Source organism: Pagrus pagrus (genome assembly GCF_965226575.1).
Source record: "Pagrus pagrus genome assembly, chromosome: 11".
NCBI lineage: Eukaryota > Metazoa > Chordata > Actinopteri > Spariformes > Sparidae > Pagrus > Pagrus pagrus.
In genome coordinates this window covers 28,697,114-28,719,912 of record NC_140195.1, presented here as the reverse complement: position 1 = coordinate 28,719,912, position 22,799 = coordinate 28,697,114, and the positions used below count along the sequence as shown (strand labels likewise).

Genomic DNA, 22,799 nt, shown 5'->3' with positions numbered 1-22,799 from the left:
GTGGAGGCGGGTGACTGAGTGATTATATACTACGTATATCGTTAGACACATAATGCTGAATATCTCTGGGGGAAGACAGGAGGAGGTGGGGGGTGTTTGGCGTTTTTTTTTTTTATGTCAATGTTTGAATGTGTATTGTCATTATATGCTTTATTATTATCTGATTGTCTGTGTGTTCCATAGCCTATGTAATGATAATTAATAATGTATACAGAGGTTATACCAAGTTCTTTAACATCCTACCATACAGGACATTCAATGCCTTGTATACAGCTGACATCATTGATATCTACAGATAACGTCATGTAAATTAACTATTTTAATGGCAATAGTAGTGTGTACAGTAAAATACATCAGTAGGCTACTTCTCCATTCACACTCCCACCACACTGTATAAAGAAAGACCAAAAGCCCCTATATTAAACAGCATGGAGGAAACGTTTCTGTCGTCTTCATCTGTGTGTGTGTGTGTGTGTGTGTGTGTGTGTGTGTGTGTGTGTGTGTGTGTGTGTGTGTCTGAATCTTATATCTCTTCGTTTTCTTGCTTAATATTGTGACTGTTTGTGGATTGACTTTTTGCATTTGTTCCCAATTATGATGGTTCTAAAGAAAATGTAAGAATCAAAATCAATCAGAAATACTTTTACTTTCCCCTAGGGGAAATTGTTTGTGTTACAGCTGCTCCCATTCAAAGTTCAGAATATGTAGAAATAATAATAATAATAGTAATAATAATAATAATAATAATAATAATAATAATAATAATATCAATGTCAACAAAAACAAAACAAAAATACAAGAAATGTACATATATACAGAGTAATAATGCCACACTCAGAGTGAGGAGTTGAACAGTTTGATGGCCACAGGCAGGAATGATTTCCTGTGGCGCTCTGTGGTGCATCTTGGTGGGATCAGTCTAGTACTGAATGTACTCCTGTGGCTGACCACCACGTCATGGAGTGGATGAGAGCCATTGTCCAAGATGACATGTAACTTGGACAGCATCCTCCTCTCTGACACCACCATCAGAGAGTCCAGCTCCACTCCCACAACGTCACTGGCCTTGCTGTAGTCTGTTCAACCTTTTTGTGTCCGCTACCCTCAGCCTGCTGCCCCAGCACACAACAGCATAGAGTATAGCACTGGCCACCACAGACTCATAAAACATCCTGAGCATAGTCCGGCAGATGTTGAATGACCTCAATCTTCTCAGAAAATAGAGACGACTCTGTCCCTTCCTGTAGAGGGCATTTGTGTTCTTAACCCAGTCCAGTTTATTATCAGTGTGGACTCCCAGATACTCATAATCCTCCACAATGTCCACACTGACCCCCTGGATGGAAACAGGGTTCAACAGCACCTTGGTCCTCCTCAGGTTCACAGCCAGTTCCTTGGTCTTCGTCACATTGAGCTGTAGATGGTACTTTTGTAAGAATATGCCTCCTCCACGGAGGCAACCATCTGCTGCAGATTTCATCCATTAATTCCTGATTATGGACATCTCCTCGGACATTAACCCACAAAAAACCATGGTCACTTACCAATGAAAAAAACTAAGAGCATTAATTTTGATTTTCATGCATTTTCATGATCACGATCTTAGATCAGAGTTTTTCGCAAGCAATACATTTTTTAACCTTAAGGGGGGTGTCCAAAAGGGGGTCCTGAAATCTGATTGGCCACGCCAAGTGCCACCCTCATATTTGTAAAGTACAATTGGCTATCTGCCAAGTGAAAAGTGTGACCTTAGCTCGAATCAACTGTTTGACTATTATTTTGCATCGTCTTCCTGTATGTAGCCTTCTTTTAAAAGGTATCATTTATTTTTATAGTTACTAGGACTATTTATCTTTTACATTTCTTAAATGTTCTCATTGTAAGTCACTTTGGATAACAGCATCAGCTAAATGAATGTTAGAAACTGTAAGACACTGTAATGCATAAGTAAAGGCCCCACTTGGGCCACCCCAGCCAGAAATAGCCAGACATGCCCCAGGTTTCCCTGGCAACCCCCGAGGGTTTGACCAATAGCTGGTACACTCATTACCATCACATAAGGTTCTGATGCAATGGAGACGTTGTTCATTTCCAGTAAATAGACAAAACCCTAGATATGACTTGCCAATGGGAGATAAGTTAGTCCACTAAACTCAGTGATTGGCCAGAAATCTAACGTTTTGCTAGCACGATCAAAGTCAGTAACATTGCGTATGGTCGACAAACAGTAAAGATAATCTGACGGTGTGTTTAACAGCAAGCCTAGGTAGCCTGCCATGTCATTATCTTCAAATCAATATCAAGATTTTCACAAATGATAGTCCACGTGAACTGTTGGCAGCAGCCTGAAGTACTGAGCTGAAGGATCGCACTGCGGTTCTTCCTGCTAAGGCCCGCCCTCCTCTGCCTCTGAGTGGTGGCCTTCTGCAGAGGGATTCATTATAAGTCATAGTATGTTCATAGGACAGTGAAGGCTACATGTTGGAGCTTGTGTGTTACAGGTGCCATCCTGTGGTGTTCAGAGGACAATGCACTGTAGGAGACCTGATGGGCTGCAGGGTGTCAGTTAATTCTTGATGTACTGACACCTATGGAACTACTCACCTATGAATAAAAAGGTACCTCTGCTGTCCATCAGGAATTAAGTGACACCCTGCAGCCAATCAGGATCAAGTATTCATCCAGACCATGGTATAATATACTGTATATTAGTGTGAAAAGAAGAAAACGCCACCAAGCTGATGTGAACAGAAAGACTGTTTATTTGTTTTACAATATTATCTTGGTTACATTCGTATATAAACTTTTAGATTTTTTCTAGCATTTTCTTACAGAATGACAGTGATGTTTATCAGATTGCATACCTAGAAAATTAAAGGAATACATGCATCCAAACATGAACAGCATTAAAAGGAGCAACTTTATATAACAAGTAGAAATTCACAACTGAGAGCACTGCTCATTCTCACTGTGTTCTTCAGTCAAGGAAGGAATATTACAGAGGGACGTCCTGTAACAACACTTAGCAGAGGAGAGCGAGTTCATTGGCTGAACCCAGGATGTGGAATGGGAATGCCTTCAATTTGAGCGGATGATCGTCAGCATCAAATTTAAGCAGTTTCTTATATTTATCATACAAGTCTGTTTTCATGAGTTCTCTCATTAACATGAGGCACCACAAACACAATAATTAAAAAAAAGCACAACTGTTGAACTTCACTGCTGAAATGGATACAGGAAAGACAACCTCTTTAAAAGGTAGTGGAAAGTGCACTTAGTGGGTCTGCCCAGCACAGACCCTGTCCAAACAAATACCCTCGAAAATGTGTTTTTTTAAACACGAGACCATATCCAACAAACACTCTTCAACTGAACGCCAATCACATACAGCACTGTGATCTTACTTCCTTGTGCCTCATAGCTCTTACAGTGTTTGTGGACAGGCTAAGTCCCAGCTGCATAGGACAACAAACACCTACTGCTGCCCCTTTCCCTACACTTTCCCCTGGAGTGTGCACACAGTGTTCCCAGTACCTACAAATTCGACACATAAGAGTCTCATCATGACTTTTGCCCACAGCGACATGAAATGTGGTAACTCACTTTTATGTTGGACTCCAGGGACCATTAGTGTGGGCGATCCACAAAAAAAAATGTTTTCACCTAAATATGGTATCAACTAAAATCAACTCTTTTGCTAAAACCTATTAGCTTTACTGGCCAAGTAAAAATGACTGTACACTGGAATCTAGAATCAAGTCAGCAAGTGTTTTAACATGAGGCCCCAGATGTTAATTCAACTCAGATTATTAACATACACATATCAGGGGCCAAGTGCAGGGACTGGGAGCACAGCTGTAATCTACATGGAAGGGCTCTGATGACTGACGGGTGGCTTTTACAGCATTTTGACAAGATGAAACGTCACGTGCCAATGATTCATCTCCACAATGAGGAGGAAGCTCTGGACTCATGATAGTGTGCATGGCTTTAAAAAAACATTTTGTACTGTCCTTGATCTCAAATACAAAACAGGAAAATAAACATGTAATACTTAGACTACGAGGTTAACATATAAAAAATCATAGACAAGTCGTCAGAGAAGAAGAAAATGTAGAAAAGGTAAAGAATGTACTGAACGACTGAAGAGTAGAAAGAAGGCATTTTAAGATTATGTTAGGGTGAGAAATGGCGCCGATGATGATTGTGACGCAGGAGGTTTGGTATGGAGAGAGAGAGAGAGAGAGAGAGAGAGAGAGTGAGAGAGAGAGACAGATCTGTGTAATGAAGACATCCTGACAGTTTTCACTCCTCCTGATCTTCACACCTCTGGGACAGAGTGATCCATGGCTGACCGCAGAAGGCCGGTGGACATCCTGGAAAAATAAATAAAATACCACATCCATGAGCGTGTCAGCGAGTCAGAGTCATGAAAAATCTATTTTCTCACTGGGTTCATCCAAGGTCGCTTTCACGCCCGTCAGTCTGGACCATGAAATAAAATGATATACTGTTGGCTTTAACTTCCTGTCTTCCTATTCACACTGACTTATTACTAACGAACCAATGGATCCATGTGTGGAAGTGATATTCTGGTGACTGGCAGCAGCACTTCAGTTCACTGTAAATGTAGTTGCATCAATCGACAAGCCAGAGCCCGGAATCGGCCAGTCTTCAGCATGATCGGCCGTGAGGGTGACTGACCGATCAGTGTCAGATATGTTCCATTCTGTGCCTGTCAAATTTATACACATGCAGCTCGCCGGCCTGAAGTACAGGAAACTAAATGTTTTATGTTGTTTGCCTAATTAATGTGCACTCGTTTCAATTTAGCTTAGCGTGAGAGTCATTTACAGTTGCTCTTTCTAAAAGCTTTCTCTCTTGTTCTCTGCTGCCTGTCCTTGTTTTCCCAGCACTAGCAGAGTCCACTCAAACACAGAGCGGAGCAGAGAGAAGGACGTTAGATAGATCCCTCGCACCTGTTTTCTTTTGGGAAAGTAAAACACTGCAGCTAAGGGTGAGGAATTACTCCTCTACTTTGAGGATAACATACTTAAAATAAGCTTCAAACTGTTCTGGAACCTTTTTTTCCTCTGAGAACAATTTGTTTATTCATTTATGGAAATAGTGAACATTTATAAGTTTCTATTATTTCCTCATTAATATAGTAAATATAAACATTCTGAGTTTGAATTTCTTCTCCAAAACTACACAGTGCTCCTTTACTAATTAGTGTTTTATTATAAACATACAATAGTTTTTTCCCATTAAAAGAAAAGTTACAAAAATGTTTGCGTATGCTTTAAATTATAGTTCTTAGATAAAAATAATGATAATCAGAATCGATAAAAAATTTAAAAAAAAGGAAATTGTAATCAGTGAAAATTGCAATTGGTGCATCTCTAGTTAATATTTTTGAAAGTACCAAAAGTCATCCCGACAATATTGTCGCACTATTGATATCGAGGTATTTGGAAATAGAAATATTGCTGTTGTGAAATATTGTGATGTTTGATGACCTAGCATGTATGAAAGAGAACACTGTTTGCTATTTAGGATAATTTAAAATACTGAGCTATATAATCGTAACGAAAAAATTATTAGATTAAACATTAAGTCATATGAACTGACGGGAAACTCATTGGACAGTTCTGGTGATGTCGTCCTGTATCATCAGCGCTACATTGAGCCACATGGAAAATGAAATTCTGTTGACTGACAGCAGGCACACACAGCACTATAATGTCCTGTATGTGTAGTTACAGTGCCATCAACTCATCTTATGTGATTATGTCACCAGGTTAACTAAAATGTTGAAGTCCTACCTCTTAATCATGTGTTCATAGATGAACTTTGGCATGATGGTGATGGTCATGGCGGTTGGAGAGGTGCTCAGAATGTCCTTGATCTGAGAATCCTGAAATTTTCACACAAACAGTGACATGTGAGGACCTTGTTTGATTAATGACATGCCATCAAATATTAGGTTTAAAGAGCTAGCAAACCAAAACATAAAGGGACATTTCACCCCAAAATCAGAAATACATATTTTCCTCTTACCAGTTGTGCCATTTATCCATCTAGATTGTTCTGATGCGAGTTGCAGAGTTTTGGAGAGATCTGACATAGAGAAGTCTGTCTTCTTTCAAATATAATGTAACTAAATGGAACTCGGGTTGTGGGGCTCAAAGTGAGCTGAAAAACTCAACAGCAATGTCTCTTTCCAGAAAACATGACCCGGTTATTCAAGATAATCCACAGACCGTATTGTGAGCAGTTTCATGTAGGTATTATTTGGTTTCTACAAAACTACACCCACCTGCATCTACTCATGGACGAGCGTCTCTATGTCAGATATCCCCATATCTCTGCATTTCACACCAAAACAGATAAATAGCACCACAGGTAAGAAGAAAAATATGTGTGTTTGACTGTGAGGTGTCCCTTTAACTTTTAAGCCTAAAACCTAAAACTAATTCAAAGTTCTCATCACAGGGCAGGATGAAACTACACACCTACCAAAGAAAACACTGGACTAAAAGCAAATTGCAGCTACATTACTGACAGGAGCTAAACACCTTTTCACTTCACATCTGTACAGAGCTGGAGCTGGTGAATGCTGCACTTACTTAAAAATGCTGCACTTTCCCGCGTGACACTACACACTGCCAGGGTGTAAGCAGACATCCCAGTGCAAAATTCAAATTAGCTGCCACACATTTCATAAGCATCACGGATGTTTTGCATTTATTCAAATGTTTTAGTTTTCCATGAAGTAAATCTTGCCTTACTTCCTGTTTTAATGACCACTAAAGTAAACAGTGAACAGTTCATATCCATCAATGACCTAACTACTTCATGTAAGACTCGTATGGAGGAACAAGTATCTGACCTTGAGTCCGATAATGTTTTGTCCGTTGATTTCACAGATGTAATGTTCAGTCAACAAGCCGTTGCGGGCAGCAGAGCCGTCCTTGACCAGTGAGGTGATTTTACCAGACTTGTAGATGAAGCCCACATGGCCTGAGCTGTCTTTGTGCATGGTGATCGTGCGCTGAAATGGCCTGGAGACAAACAGAAAGGATTAAGAATCCACTGGTATAGAAAACTACAATGTGCCAGTATGTATGTAAGACGTGCAACTGTTTGATAATGTTGATAAAAACAAAACTACAAGGAGAGCTGAGCAGAGCGCACATGATGGAACAGCCAACAGAGGGCGCCAAATATTTCAGCTTGTAATGAAATGCTGTGAAACTATTCAGGAAACATGACAAGCAGAAAACCTGTTAAATACAAAGATATGTGATTATATACAAACTTCGACGCCAAGTCAGTAACTATGGATGATGAGTAGTTTACAGAGCAATGTTAAACCAAAGATGCTCCACATCATGTTGCAGATAGAACCACAGTAACTATTCTAACGCTGGCAGAGAAAAACAGCTCCAACTTTTTTTGACTGTTGAACCAAATACATTCTAAGTAGAACAGCAGTTGTGTGCTTGTTAAATACATAGTCTGTGAGTCATTTTTCATGGCTTTAAAATCATGACCTGTTATTTGACCTATGACTCTAAAGATGCAGACAGAAGAGTCACTGGCAGATTAGTCTACATACAGTATCTTCTTCAAAAGTTTACTGAGCTGACTGTCCCGCACTAATAAGCTGTAGCTTGCACTTTGTATCTGCCCATAATGTTACCTAACATTATAACTTCTTGGAAGGAAATGAAGCATAGGAAACAAGGACATTTTGTCATAATCCTGTGTACTAAAAACTCCTCACCTGTCCCTGACCACAAGCTCAATGCGGGTCTCGGCCGCAGCCTTCAGGGCCTTGTGGGACTTGTCTACGCTCCAGCCGGCACAGTTCTGCCCGTTGATCTGAAGGACCTGGTCCCCAAAACGCAGGCCGGCCAGGGCCGCAGGGGAGTTAGCTTGCACCAGCTGGACAAACACTCCCTGAGAGATGAAAGAGGAAACGGATACAACATTCAAAATGAGTCCAAGCAATGGAGGAAGAGAAGAAGACAGACGCTGGGAGTGGGGAGAAAACAAAGTAGCAGCTCAAGAGGAATGAGGCAAGGACAGAAAGAGAAAAGAGGACCTCAAATGTTCAGAGAGAGAAGACATTAGAATAGCTGTTGCTAGGTATTTGAAGTATTTAACCAAACAGAACAAGCAGAAGGCTTGTATCTAAATAACCCTTTAAAAAGAATTAGTTACACTGTTTAACTAGATGTCCATGCATTCATGAAATTATTTGATTGGAATGATGTCCTTAATTCTGAGAATTCAGTCCCCTGCTAAGTCACTGTGCTGTGTCATCTCTCCACTGTTAATACACTGAAACTTCTATTTTTCCCAAACTACTTCAGTCATTCCAAAGGCTGCCCCCTGTATTAATGCAGCTGAGAACAAACTGAATAATTAACTATGTCCAAGAGCCTATTAGCACTCACAAGCTGCCCTAGGATAGAACAAGACTAAACACAAACTTTTGGCTGTATTCCTTACGGCAGAACCATGGCTCTTTGCTCTTAGTACTGATAATAAACACCATCCAGCCCATGCTTTAGTCACTAACCTTAGCAAGTTACCCTAATTATAGCCAATGTGTCCCAGGAATATCAACATGACTATAAAAACAGGTCTGTTGTGCGTCTTCGATCATTTTACTCTCAGGTTGTAACATTATCAGAAGTGGGTGTGTGTTAAACAGCTCTACACTACTCAGCACTGTGGCCAGTAGTCGTATATATCTATTTATTAGATTATTCTAGTTAACATCATCAGATTTACACTGGCTTCGGTGTGTAAAAAAAAACAACTAATCCTTGTGTGATCATTCATACCAACACAGCACTTCCTCCAAGTGTTTAATCATAAAGGTGTTTTAACTGTAACACGTCAGGAAAATGGATGTTGAATAATAAATGTTTCACTTGTCAAACTTTTTGTATTTTGTAAAACTAATTAGTTCATGAGTTTTGGTGAAACTGCTGGTGATCAACATGTTGGATCACCTGATACTGAGAAAAATGGTTAAACATTGAATGTTAACAACAGGTGAAGCACAGTTTGATCAAGCAGCAACCTGTAAACATGTTTATAGCCTGGTACAAAGAACGGTTTTGGTCTCTATAGATCATTTCCCTGCTCATGACAACTGTGTGGGGGCTGGATTTTTATATAACTAACTTATATAATTAAGGGCGTGGCCACTTCCAGTCACAGCAGGCTGCAAGCTGTCTGCTGGGCTTTACCTCAGCTAATTCAAAACATCCCGAGTCGAGGAAAGCACAGGGTTGTTATTTGAACTTTTGGATTAAAACATGGATTATCTTCACTCTCACTTCTCCTCTCTGCCGCAACAAGCCATGGAGCTGCCAAAATCTACTGTAATGTACTGTAATTCCTTCTTAATTGACTTTACTTCATGAACGTACAGAGAGGAGATGGTAAAAAGAAAAGACAAGACAGGATAACAGAAAGAACCAGAGCCTCTGGTGTGTGCTGCCTTTGGTCAGAAACTAAACTAAACACAAACACAGACACACATACACTAGTAGGTTTCTGGCTGCTTGTGGTGAAATAACACATGTTTAAACTCATGCGAATAACTCAAACAAACTCCTCCTCTATGCCCATTTTTGATTAGCCAGGAGTTAGGCAGAGACAGGTATTGCTAAGACGGTGGCGGCTTGTACCACCCATTTTGAGCGTCATTCTGGCTCTTCAGGAACCTATGGGTGAGGTCACAAGGGCTCTGTCCACTGTTTTTACAGTCGGTGAGTTTGACCCAGATCTCAACCCTGATCTTGTGGGGAAGAGCAGAGGAGCTGGGGTGTGGATTTCCTAAGTAACCAGTGTAACTGGGGGTGTTGATGACAGTAGACCTGGGTTGAATAATTAATGTGAGAACAGTGTAAAGAGTTTGTGATGCTGACTCACGTTGTCGATGGCCCTGAGCCGAAGTCCCACCTTCCCGTCCTGGTCCTTACAGAGGATAATCTCCCGCAGCCCGGGGCGGATCTCTGCCCTCCTGATGCCGACATCTGCCCCCGTGACGGGCCGCACCATTCCCCCGACACCTGAGCTGGTAGGCAGTGCCACTTGCTGAGGAGAGGGAAGGAGGCCAGACAGCAAGGGAGGTGAGAAAATGAAAAGGTAGGTTAAGAAAGAACAAGAGGGAAAGGATTAAAGAGGCATGTTACATTCAGCTGGAGATAAAAAGGAATGCTACATCAAATAGATGTACGTGGGTGGATTCAATTTCATCTCCTCCACCAGTGAATGAGATCAGGAATGCTTTAGGCACAGCTTTTGAAATCTTCAATAATCATTAATATGTTCTGCACCAACAAGGATGGAATCAAAAAACATTAGAAGAATAACAGCAGAGGTGAAGATATCAGCAAATGGCAGAGAACACAGATGGTTAAATGCCAACTGACAAACTAGGGTGCTGTGAGAGCCTTGACATCTGCAGGATCCACACATACACACACACGCAATTGGAGGGTAGTGAAGAGCTCACACCCTCCTACACAGACACACTGCTCCAGGCCTGTGGTGAGTCACTCAGTAATGTGGATCTCCAGGAACAGAAAACTGTAGCACTCTGATATGCCTACTAAAAATCACAGCTGTTGGTTTAATGTGAGAGGCTTTAATATGACCTGAAACGTAAGATGTCATCTCTAATGACTCTTGTTTTTTTGGTCCAGTTTATAAACAACAATTTTTTTAAAAATGTAATAAAAATATCAAAGGGAACATTTCATTTTAGACATTTAAGTCTGTGTGCTGTGTGAGGTCTGATAAGGGTCATTCCACGCCAAGTCAACCAGAAGTCACAACTCTTCCCAGTTCATGTCATGGATTCACTTGGAGAAAAAAAAAAAAAAAAATCACGTTTAAACTATTAAATTCATGGGATCTTGCAATCTGACCTTGGGATCTGTACTCCAAATACTTTTTCAGTTGTGATTTTTTAAGTTTGGGTCTGTGTCTGTTTGGGCAGAAGACTACAAGTTTGATAATACATTTAATCTGGGGGTTGGAAAAAGGCGAGATCACCAGACCTCTGTAGCTGCTCCTCATCTGCTGCAGGCTAGAGGCTCAAAGCTACATTAGCTGCTACAAGCATAACATACCTGAATATCCGACTGAACTGTTGGCGGTCGGGTTGCATTGTGGGTCATGTAAGAGGAGGGTATTGACATGGGAGCCTTTAGCTTTCTTTTTAAACTGTCCATCCTAAATGCAATGCTAAATCAGCTGAGTGCTCTTTTCATAATGCATTCAGGCCTGGGCGATAAAACAATAGCAATATGTATCAGCTCTGCCTGCCACTGCTCTGCCACCCGGCCTGTTTGCTCTACCTACACACCCAAAGACACACTGCAGCTGCGACAGCCAAAAGTGGCCGGTGTGACCACCGGGGAAAGTACGGCTTACAATCGCCCGCACCAGCTCCACTGCTGGCTGAATGATTTACAAACCAAACATGAGAAAAACTCAAGCACATTACCACCCGAGTGAGAAAATGAGTGCTGACGGAGAAGAAATTGTGAATAGAAAAAGGCAGGTCAACAGCAGTACTCAGCAGTATTTTTATTTATTTGCATGTTTTTCATTTTTGTGTTAACATAATTATAACCTGTGTGCTTAGTCAAAGTGGTTAAATTCAAAATATAGAGATTAAATTCAACCTTTTTCCTGGTCTTTAAAAATGATAAAAAATAGGACAGGACATTAAAAATGATCAGTAATTATTGATATGGGCCGATATGAAACTTGGGCCTACATGCATCCACACTTTTACATGTTTACATGCATTAACACACATCCCTAAGACACAGATAGAGAGACAGACAGACACACACACACTTACATTGTCAGCCACAGGCACCAGGGCCAGGTTCCTCTGGACTTCATCACTGTTGAGGGCCAGACCCATGTAGTCTCCCAGCTCCTCCAGGTTCGGGTACAAGCCTGGGAGAGAGAGAGAGAGAGTAGGAGCTTACCCAGTGTTACATATTAAATGACTGAGTACATACGAACTGTATAAATGTCTACCAATACCTCTACTTCCTGCTCAGGAACTAGAGGTATGGGTTTCTATTAGCAATTCCATTAAACTGCAGCACTGAATACAGGTCATTTAGTCTTACTGAGTGTACATTTTGTAATGTTTGGATTTGAACTCACAGGTGTGCAAACATTGTTATATAACATTGTTATATTAGCTGCACCTAGGTACGCTTTTCAGCAGAGTCCCTTCCTTCCTTATATTTTATTCATGCCATCCATCACAGTCAGGTCATGCTTGAGCTAAATAGAGCCGTTCATTGAAAGAATGCTAATAATGAGCACTCAGTGTCGCAGTGCACTAACACTTTCCTGGAATCTGCATTCAATTCCCTGCTATGACGGAAAGGCCACTATTATCTCTGAGTGTTAGCTACAGTCTGTGTGTGTCCACCCCCATTTGTCTTACTATTGTATCCATCTTAAAGACACATAAATGTACATGCAAAGTGTTGACGCCTTCTAGTGTACGAGTCATGAGGCACTCAGCTGGTCAGGTAGCAGCCTCTTATCTTTACCTTAGCAAAAACCAAAATCTGGGGAATACTTTCATCCCCATTTATTAACTGTGTCTCTCCTTTGAATCCTTACACCCTGTCACATATGCAAGACAGGGTTAGGATTAGGGATGCACCAGTCCTGAAATTCTGGGCCAATACCAATGTTAAAAATAGTAATTTGGCCAATTAGGTTATGAAACAACCTTTAATATAACCTTCTTTCACAGGAAATGAACCTTTTTTTAAAAAAGTGACTCCTTCAAATGCCATTTAGCATGCTATACAACTACCTGCTCAATGAGAGGAATTTTTCAGAACTTACAAAGCCTTACAAGGTGATGGCAGGGATGTCACAAGCCGATAGCTCATGAGTGTGCCAGCACAAAATTTATGTGACATAACAGATAAACATCGGCCACTGCCATCATGTGATTGCCTCATTTGCAGATAGGCCGATAACAGTCAACAAGGTAAAACTTCCCCATTCTGATGCTTCAGCCTCCTATTTCACTGTTTCTCTGCTCTGTTGTCTTCTTTTACATTCCTGTTTGACAATGTGTACCTGTCTGTCCCTCTTCCTGTCTGCCTGCATTACTGCATCACTTTTCTGGCAATAACAGCCTGTCATTGCCTTTGCAGCAGAGCCAGGATTACTGCATTTATCCTGGCAGTGGTAAAAGAAAGGACATGTAAGGCAGTTAGTGAAAAGTAGGAAAATAAGCATAATCTCAGGCAGCCTGTGGCTTCAAAGTGGCATACATGAATATGCATGCTAGCCTGTTATTTATAGTTTGCTAGCCATTTACACTGTTATGTGCTTGGAAAGTATGTGGGAACCTTCATGTATGTCAGTGCCAAGAAGAATGGCAGCTGGGCAAAGGCCAAAAAATCCTGTGTTTGAGAATTGCACTATTTTCCACCAGCAAACAGGAAGCACTCCCCTGCTTTATTTTGTCTTTTAACTTCCTGTCTATACCAGAGGTGGGAGTGTGCCACATTGTGACGGTTGATATCTGATCCTTGGTGCCAACCTGCACCTGCATTTTACAATAGTTCACATAAATCTACTGGTATAACTGAAAGCAAATGAAAAACCTTCTTCTGACAGTCTTACAAACATTAAAGGTGTCATTTGTAAGAAATATAGCATTTCGAAGGTAGCTCCAAAACTAAAGGGGGCAGCATAACCGCTAACTGCTGCTCACTATACTCTTTGCTGTGGCTATCTTTGGCTGCAGCGACTGGCTGCTGTCAGCAAGTAGTTCAGTTAGCCGTGAAGCTAGGTGGCCTTATCAGCTGACTGGAGACTGTCTGCGTCGTGACCTTGTACCACGGGGGGAGTCCCCGCAGGCAACTGGGCTCAGCTGCATCCCAGTGAACACAGCTGGACACCAGACTGGGACTAAACACAGCGCCTGGGACTGACAGAGGTTTGTTTAAAGATGGGATACAGTATGGAGGTGTTACAGCTGCTCTGAACAGGACTATGACTCCAGGGACAAGAGGACATGGCAGTCGGGTACAGGAGAGGCGAGAAGGGGCACAGGACAGAGAGGGAGTCAAGTATCTTCAGTGGGCGAAAAATGCGTATAGAGCCGGAATATTTTCACATCTTACTCGGTCAAAATAGGTGTAAATATCTCCTTTCTTGACATTTTGTGAGTTATTTTGTTTAGACTTGTTTCTTCACACTGACTCTGTTGATAATGTTAATTCATTTATTAAGTGTATTAAATGATGACACGTGGCATAAATGAAATTCCATGAAAGTGTACTGCTTCCTCAACACTCTATGAACAGTTTATTAATCTGACTTAATCATTATTTATTAATTAGTCTGTATAGTTTTTGTTCTTTGTTTGTGTGTGTGGCTACGGAAGTACAAACAGAAATTTTATTCAGGAAACTTAAATCAAGCTTGAATCAATATATTATTCAGTGATGTTCTTTGTTTCAACAACAATGACTCTGCAATGATGATATCAGGTGGCGACAAGCCTAAAGTCAACATGGTTTGAGTATGTCACTCCAACCACATACACACTCCGCCCAAGCACACAGAGATCAGCCACTGTACAGTTACAGGTAACTGCTCAGGTTGTTGGCCAAACATGATAAGTAGATAAACATAGAAAAAGTAAATATAGCTTTATAAAGATGCAGGTCATGACTCATCCTGTCCTCCCACACTACACTCTAATAAAAACACTCAATGCCTTTCATTATTTCAGAAAACTGAGAACGCCTCATCTTAACAGTCGCCCTCTATTTTTTCCTCATTTATGTTTTGGTGATCACCTGTTTTATCGCCGTCTCTTTCATTGAACTCTCTCACACACACCTTGCATCTGGTATCTAACCACATACGCAAATCCAAAAAAAAGAAAAAAATCTTGTTGGTTGGGAAGAAACTCTGCTCTTTTATTCAATTTAATACTATTCATTGTTCTTGCAATTTACCCTCACCTGGGTCGTTCTTCTCGAAAGTCCATCTTTGAAAACAGCCCTTTAACTCAAATCCCTATTTCCCAAATTTGGCAGTAAATGCAGATCTGGATTCATGTCTCCTGGGAATGTCCACTGGCTGACTCTGAATCTTGCCATATCGTGCAAAAGTGTCTAATTGAAGCTTTAAGGTAAGGCAGGCCTTTAATCCAGTGTTGATGTCAATCAGGCCATCTCCTCTTACCTCCCTCTGTTTCTCTACTCCAAACGCCTCCCATTTCTCCTCCAGTTCACCCTCACACCCCTGGGTCTCTCCCTCCTCCCTCCCACTGTCCTTTTCAAATCCACTCCTCCTCCTCTCCTTTTCTCCCATCATGCCCTGTCCCAGCACAACTGCCAGAGCCAGTCTCCATGGTGACTCATAGCTAGCTCTGCTGAGGTAAAAACAAAAGACCAAAAGCCCACAGGACTTTGCATCTAAACAGAGAAAAGAGAAACTGAGTGAGTGGGAGAATGGGAAAAAGGGGGAGAAGTGAGTGAAAATCAGCAGAAAAGTTGTGTTCTGTGATCTCACCGTTTACCCACGTTTAATCTTTTGTGGATGCCTCCTTTCTCTCCCTGGCTTACTGCACAGTTCATGTCTACTTTCACAAAAACGCTGAAAAACTTAAACCCCCGAGCAGAAACACAATGAGACACAGATGGAAACAGAGAGAAATCATAGCCAGTGTAGGGGGCCCATTTACTCCCGTTATTGTCCAAAGACCACATATCTACTCCTCCCATCCCAGTCCTCTCACTCCACCCTTCTTTATCCTTTCCTAATACTACAGAACTGTTCTCCTCCAAAGAACAGCACAGGCTCAGAAGCACAGACCCCCCACATAGAGACACCAACACATATCCAGCATTAGAAACAAGGAAAAACAGAATCCAGCTACCAGTGAAAGTCTGTCTGTTACAACTTAGAGAAAGAAGGTTATTTTTCCTGAGTGTAGAAAGTGCAGTACTTTGAAAGTTTTTAGAGTATTTAGTATTTAATCCCTTTGTTGAGTTACAATGTTATATGTGAGACTCACTCGATCCGGGCATCCCAGCAGTGGCAAGCTGAGGCTGGTAGGTTCCCTCAGTGATGGCTGGCATGGGGGTGGTTGTCTGGGCAAACTGGGCCTGGGCCTAGAAAGCAATCAGACACAGCAATCAACTGGAAGTGTACTTAGACAAAGAATGGTAAATATTGTATGAAAGGAAACTGTCAAATGTACAACACAAATAAGAAGAGAAAGGAGAAATGATTGAAGTAGAAAACATGAATTTTCCAGTAGAAATACATGTCCTTTTAAAAAAAAATATATATATACATATACATATATATATATAACACTCAAACTGTGCTGGAGGTACCCTGGGTTTAAGCAATACAAGCAATGATAATCACATAAAATACAAGGAGAGACACTACAGGTAAATAGGGTGCCATTTTTAACTATTACATATCAGTTGATTACATACATTAAGACAAATATTTTTTGTGCTATACTTTTTCTAAAATCGTATGTTTAAATATGGAAATTAGGCATTATCAAAAATGCACTAATTTGCAATAATGTCCAGGACAGATATGTCAACATTGGACATAGCCAAGTTCAAAATTGTTTCAGTTTATTGATATATTAGAGTTAAAGGTTTTTACGAGGGAATTATGCATATCTCTTCTGATCCCTTCATAAATCAGAAAATACTGTACATGGTTTTTTGTTTTCACTCTTTAATACTAATCACACCGAAAAATGTTACAATTTTGAGTAATCCATGTGTATTTTTACTCGCTGCAATTTTGCTATATTTGCCACATTTCTCAGCTTTACAGGTTGTAGTCATATTTGTATACAGAAGTATAAGTACAAGTTATTTCTGTAATCTAGACAAAAATGAAAAAATGAAAATAAAATAAATAAATAAAAATGGAACAGACTTCTACAGACTGCAGAGCTAATTATCTCCCCTGATAGATGTCTCTGTCTAAAATCGATTCACCCTAGCACACTTACCTTGATAACCTTGTCGACCTTAAGGTCCTCGAGGGATGGATACAGAGACATCCTGAAGAGAAAAACACAAACAGCTATGAGTGGAGGGTCTTGAGAAGGGGGGGGGGGGGATAACAAACCAGCCAGACAAGCCTCACCACAACGGGATAACCTTATATTACCTTACTGTTGTCCATTACCTTTGAACTCCATTAATTTATTAAGTTATATTTAATTTATTAACATTAAGTCAAACCACTCCCTGTGATGTGAAAGGGCTGCCAGAGCGGAGTCCTGAGAACTAAAACCAACTGTGCAGCTGTGCGCAGCATTCAGCCACATCCTGTTTACTGTAGTGGTTTCTGGACAGACGAAACCGAATCAACCAGTAGAGCTGGGCTATTTATTGACTTTATTGATTACCATCTGTGATAACAAGAATTACAGTTTAACTAGGGGTGGGCAATAAAATCCACTATCCACATTATCATGATGTAATGAATTTCCTTAAACCTCCAGAAAATGTTGTTAGGCAGATTTCTGTCATCTCACAGTACATATCATTATAAACATTACAATGTTGTAGGGCAGCAAGTAACGATTGTTTTCATTATCTGATGATTATTTTCACAAGTGAACGTTTAGTCCATAAAATGTCAGACTTGTGAAAAATGCTCCCAGAGTCAAAAGAGATGTCTTCAAACTGCTTCTGTTGTCCAACCAAAAGCCCAAGAGCCAGAGACTAGAGATTAAACAATTATAAAATAGTTGACTACTAATTTTTCTTCAAAGTGACAAAGCGATTAATCGTCTAAACTTTGCAGCTCAACAATGCTGCATTCCTAAATAGCATTTGGGTGAGTATTTAGTGACAAATACATATAAGATAGAGCTCCAGAAATAGAAGAGCAGTGAAAAATGCCTCATCGTGTCAGCTAATGGACGGGTGCACACATTATACTGTCAGCATGTGTAAAGGACAATGGAAATAATAGGTGCAATTATTCCGATACGTGTCATGAATTTGTGACGTCACTTTACCCTGGCACAGCATCTTATCATCTTCTCACACTGGGTGTGTGTGTGTGTGTGTGTTGACTTCGACTTTGTCTTATAGCTGTGAATGACTATCATGTGGACAGTGCCACGCAGGAGGAGGACAGAGAGTATGCAGGAAGAAGTAGCACAAGGCGTCAGAAGTAGGAACATTTAACCTATTTCTATGTTATTTATCTACTCTCAAGCTCAACTACATTGTGCCACTGCTCTTTGGCTCTGTTTTCATGATAAAGCCTTCTGTTGGAGAAACACTTGGGCCTGTACATACTGTATAGGTGTGAAGTACAAGCCGCCACAAAACATAAAAGATGAGTAAACATGGGTGGAGGGGAATAAACATGAGAGCAAAAAGCACAGAAAATGGTAAATGGCTCTCAGGGTCCCATGATGTTGTAAGCCATTATGATAATAATGGTGATCTTCTCTGTCCAAACTAGACTAGACTGAAGAAGTCATTACCACAGCACATAAACAAAATAGCAGCCTGAAGCAGGAAGAGGAAATGACAGACAGAATCAGTCATCTGACTGAGATTATTCCCACCGCACAGCAGAACAGGCTGAGACACGCAGTAGCACCATGACAGGTATTAAACACAAGTATGTTTGAGTCTGGCTCCTGTGTTTGTAAATCCAACCCATTCTTTCATTTGCCTTTATATACACTAATGTTCACATTTCTCTAGTGTGTCTACACTTTACCACTGTACAGTGATTTGGAAAGAAACAGAAAGTAGTGGCAGCTTCTCAAGCACCACCCCACCCCCTTTGTTGGTCTTATCTTCTTTAAATAACGTCTGTGTAATAATTTCCACACGACTGTACTCTGTATTTGTGCAAATTCCAAATAATGTTATGTGAACTTTAAAATCCATTACCTCACTGCACGGAACTTATTTTAATGTTTAATACAGGCTACATGAGGCCAAACTGAGCTGGTCACACACCACGACAGATCAAATCAACTGATGGATGAAACACTGACTTTAATAAGGACAATGATGGAAAAACTGTGTTTAATGCAGATTGGTCTCTTTATGGCCAAATGCCAAATCTTTTTTTCAATATGCTTTAACCACTGTGTGTCACAATCACAAGACAAGTGGACACATCTGTTTCTCAATAAGTAACAGGAAACAGAGTAAGAAAGATGACATTATGAAATAATTCATGTGACCTACAGGTCGACATGGTACACAGAGAAGACAGCACTATGAAAAATCAAATACAGGTCAAACACAGATTGACTAATACTATTCACTCCATATTTTATAATCCCATCACGTATAATTAACTGGTATTATACCATAATCATTGACTTTAAAAATAGTGGACGGAGCCAATGTGACATCACCCAAAGCTTTCTGAAGAGACAAGATAAAACTTGGTTGTGGGTTTTTTCTGCCCAAAACAGCCAGACTACCTTACTCTAATCAGCTGCAAGATGGCAAGTAACAACTGGCGCTGCGTGGGTGTGTGTGTTTTTGCGTTCAGGTTTTTCTTTGTGAGAAAACACTGAGCACTCACCAGAAGCCAAGTTTCTTCTTGTTAACCTTTCAAGAAATAAATAAAACCACTTTTTAATCCAAAAAGTTGAAAAAACAAGCTCTGTGATCTCCTTGACTCCCGTAGTTTATTCCTCCAGCAGCTTCTGGCTCAGCCCACAGCTGTCTCCTCCAGAGCTCGCCAGTTAAAGTTGGCTATTTTAACATGGGGTTTCGTACGGGGAGTGAGTCACTTTGAGAGGAAGCCTCAAGTGGCCATTCAAGGAATTTCAATTTCCGGTACTTCCACATTGGCTTCATTTTTCATCCCCGGAGGTTACCCCTTGATCATAATGTGCCAGAAGACCATCACATCTATTCAAATAGAGTACATATAGATATATGAGACTACACTGATCAGTCATGTGCACACAGTGGTAGGATATGTGCTTGAACATTCATTTTCACGAGTCAGGGGAAAATGCGTTGACTCCCTAAAATAAACAAATCATTTTGACCACAATCACATTACTGCCACATCTCACTCTCCAGCTACTCCAGCCAATACTCTAGTCTGTTATTCTCAGTCCTCACAGACAAGTGCATCATTGTGTGCGAGGACACAGAGAGGCATTTTAATACCTTCTAGTGTTTACTTTTCAGCTGTGGTTGGTTGCTTGCTTTATATTCCTCCCTCATTCAGACCAGCCGGCCAGAGGTATAAGTGAATAAGCCTGGAAAAAATGAGTGTTTGGGCAGCTCTTGTAATGACATAACCTAATCCTTACTGCAGTGCAACTGAAATGGACAAGTGACATTCTTTGAAAAGTAAAAGAATGTACATTTCCTACATTGTCAATTAATTGTATAAAGTGCTTTTCTACCTTTAAAAGGAGGATTTTGCCTCTCAATAAGCCTGTCACACACTCGGGGTCAACTTGGGGTTCGGTGTCTTGCTCAAGGACACTTCGACATCTAAACAATTGGAGTCAGGAATCAAACCGCCAACTCTGTGAATAATGGGTGGAGCTCTTTTTTCACAAATCTGTATTATAAACAGGCAAACAGGTAAGAGAAATAGGGGCTGTCCTGTAAAAGCAGAACTAAGAGCAGTTCAGGCAAGGCTTCACATCACTGTTGTCCTCAATGCTACTCGGCATGACAGTATGTAGCTAGCAAAGCGAAATCTTTGGTGAAACTGAAAAGGAAAGAGGGGGTAACTTCAGTAAGCCTGAACGAATTGCTTATATACAAGAATGTGGTCTTCTTGGCAGCTTATTCCGGTCTATTGACATGGCTGGGAAAGAGACAGGGCGAGTGGGAAGCAGGAGGAGGAGGAGGAGGAGTGACAACGGTAAAAGGAAACAAGTCTGTACTGCTTTGAATTGACCCACACCCTTTCCACTGTAGGCTTTAAATAGACCATGTTGTATTATTATGGTTCATACATAACACACAGATAATATACATATACTTTATACACAGGCATCATTAGCTGTTGTATCAACGCTTAACACACGAACTGCTTTTGTCTCAGAGATAATACGTAGGTAAGTTGGGACCTCACAGACGTTAGCCTAATCATAATAGATTAGGTGCTTCCATTATGTTCTAATGTTGAGGAAAAACGCCAATAATTTCTATTATTCTGTCGTCTCCTGTCGTCTTATGTCATATGACTGATCAAGTTCCGACATGAAATCCTGCAAATCAACCTTGGCTAACGTTACGGTGCCTCAATGCACAGTCATTAATAATTAACTAACCAATTCACTGCTAGCTAGTTGAAGCACACAGACTAATAATTAGTAGTTAGATGAAATGCGAACATATTGAAAAGAAAAGGTATGAAAACAAAGTGGTGCCCTTAGCTGAATCCTTAAGCACACCGTCTTTGTTCCGATATACAAAGCAGGGAAGCAAAGAGCTAGCCGTAACGCTAGCTTGATAGGTAAACGAAACCTGGATGTAACAGTTCCCGCTACGGAGGGTTTGGTAACGACACAACGCTTTTGTAAAGACAGGCTCACCTTTAATGCCTTGCTTATAAATTCAGCTGAAACGCGCTGGAATCTCAGACAGCAGCAAACTCCTTTATTTTTCTGTTTCTCTCCTCGGCGCTGAGACGGCACTGAAGGGGATTTCTGGAAAGTGATGTCACTGCTGGCTTCCTGGTCGTGCTAACCACGTCAATCAGTGTTGACGTCGTAAGCCACGCCCCCTATCGGTCACATGAACCTTGACTCATGATGACTATTTTATAGCCGTTTATACCATCATGACCTACCTAAACCTAGTGGGGGTAATTTTGCCTCAGCTAAACGCCATTTTGTGTCTTGTGCTTTGTTTTGCTCCTCTGTGTGTTCTGTCGTCGCACTCTGTCAGGGGTCAAGTAATGGTAGGATGCATCAGCCCAAATCTATGTGACAGCTTTGTCTCTACTCAGCATGAAAATGGGCGACTGTAGGCCCAGACCACACTTCACAATGCCCTAAAGATTTAACCACAAACACTTGATACAATGTTCTGACTGCAGAAACGGGGACTGTTTCCCCAAGTTCAACCAACTCCCAATGGTTATTTTTCTTTATTGATTGATTGGTAAATTGATTTAAGTGCCCAGCACATCTACCTAGCCCGTATTGTAAAAAGCAGCCGATAACACATTAAAATATTAGGCTTAGGTAAAAATGTCAAAAGTCACCCATAATAATAGTACTTGAGGAAAAGTCTCTCTGATATCGAATGTAGCCTATAATTAAGTATCAAAAGCACAAGTAAAAGTCAATTCTATGTCAATGTATATACACTGCTCAAATAAATGAGGGTAACAGCTTAATCACACATCAGATCTTGATGAATGAATTATTCAAGTTGAAAATCTTTACTGATGTACACTGTATAATTTGTTGAGAACAAAATGACGCAGTAACGAATGGAAACCAAAATCATCAACCCACTGAGTTAATTAAAAAAAATTAAAAACTAAAGTTAAAATTTTAAATCAGAGGCTGATCCAACTCATAATGTGACTCAGTATTGTGTATTGCCTGTATGCACTCCCGTCAACATCTGGGCATGCTCCTGATGAGTCAGCGGATGGTATCCTGGGGATCTCCTCTCAGACCTGGATCAGGGCATCAGTGAGCTCCTGGACAGTCTGTGGCAGTACTTGGCAGTGTC

General features: G+C 40.7%; 1 protein-coding gene across 1 annotated transcript; it reads right to left on the bottom strand.

Moving 5' to 3' along the window:
* Positions 1-2,739: 2,739 nt before the first annotated feature.
* Positions 2,740-21,783, bottom strand: sdcbp2 (syndecan binding protein (syntenin) 2). Its single transcript, XM_084367126.1, has 9 exons — positions 21,647-21,783; positions 17,096-17,147; positions 16,124-16,220; positions 11,903-12,003; positions 9,958-10,122; positions 7,790-7,965; positions 6,893-7,064; positions 5,826-5,917; positions 2,740-4,376 (listed from the first exon to the last, which is right to left on the bottom strand). Exons 2-9 carry the CDS (start codon positions 17,144-17,146, stop codon positions 4,322-4,324), a joined length of 909 nt encoding a protein of 302 aa, XP_084223252.1. The 5' UTR covers position 17,147; positions 21,647-21,783; the 3' UTR covers positions 2,740-4,321.
* Positions 21,784-22,799: the final 1,016 nt, after the last annotated feature.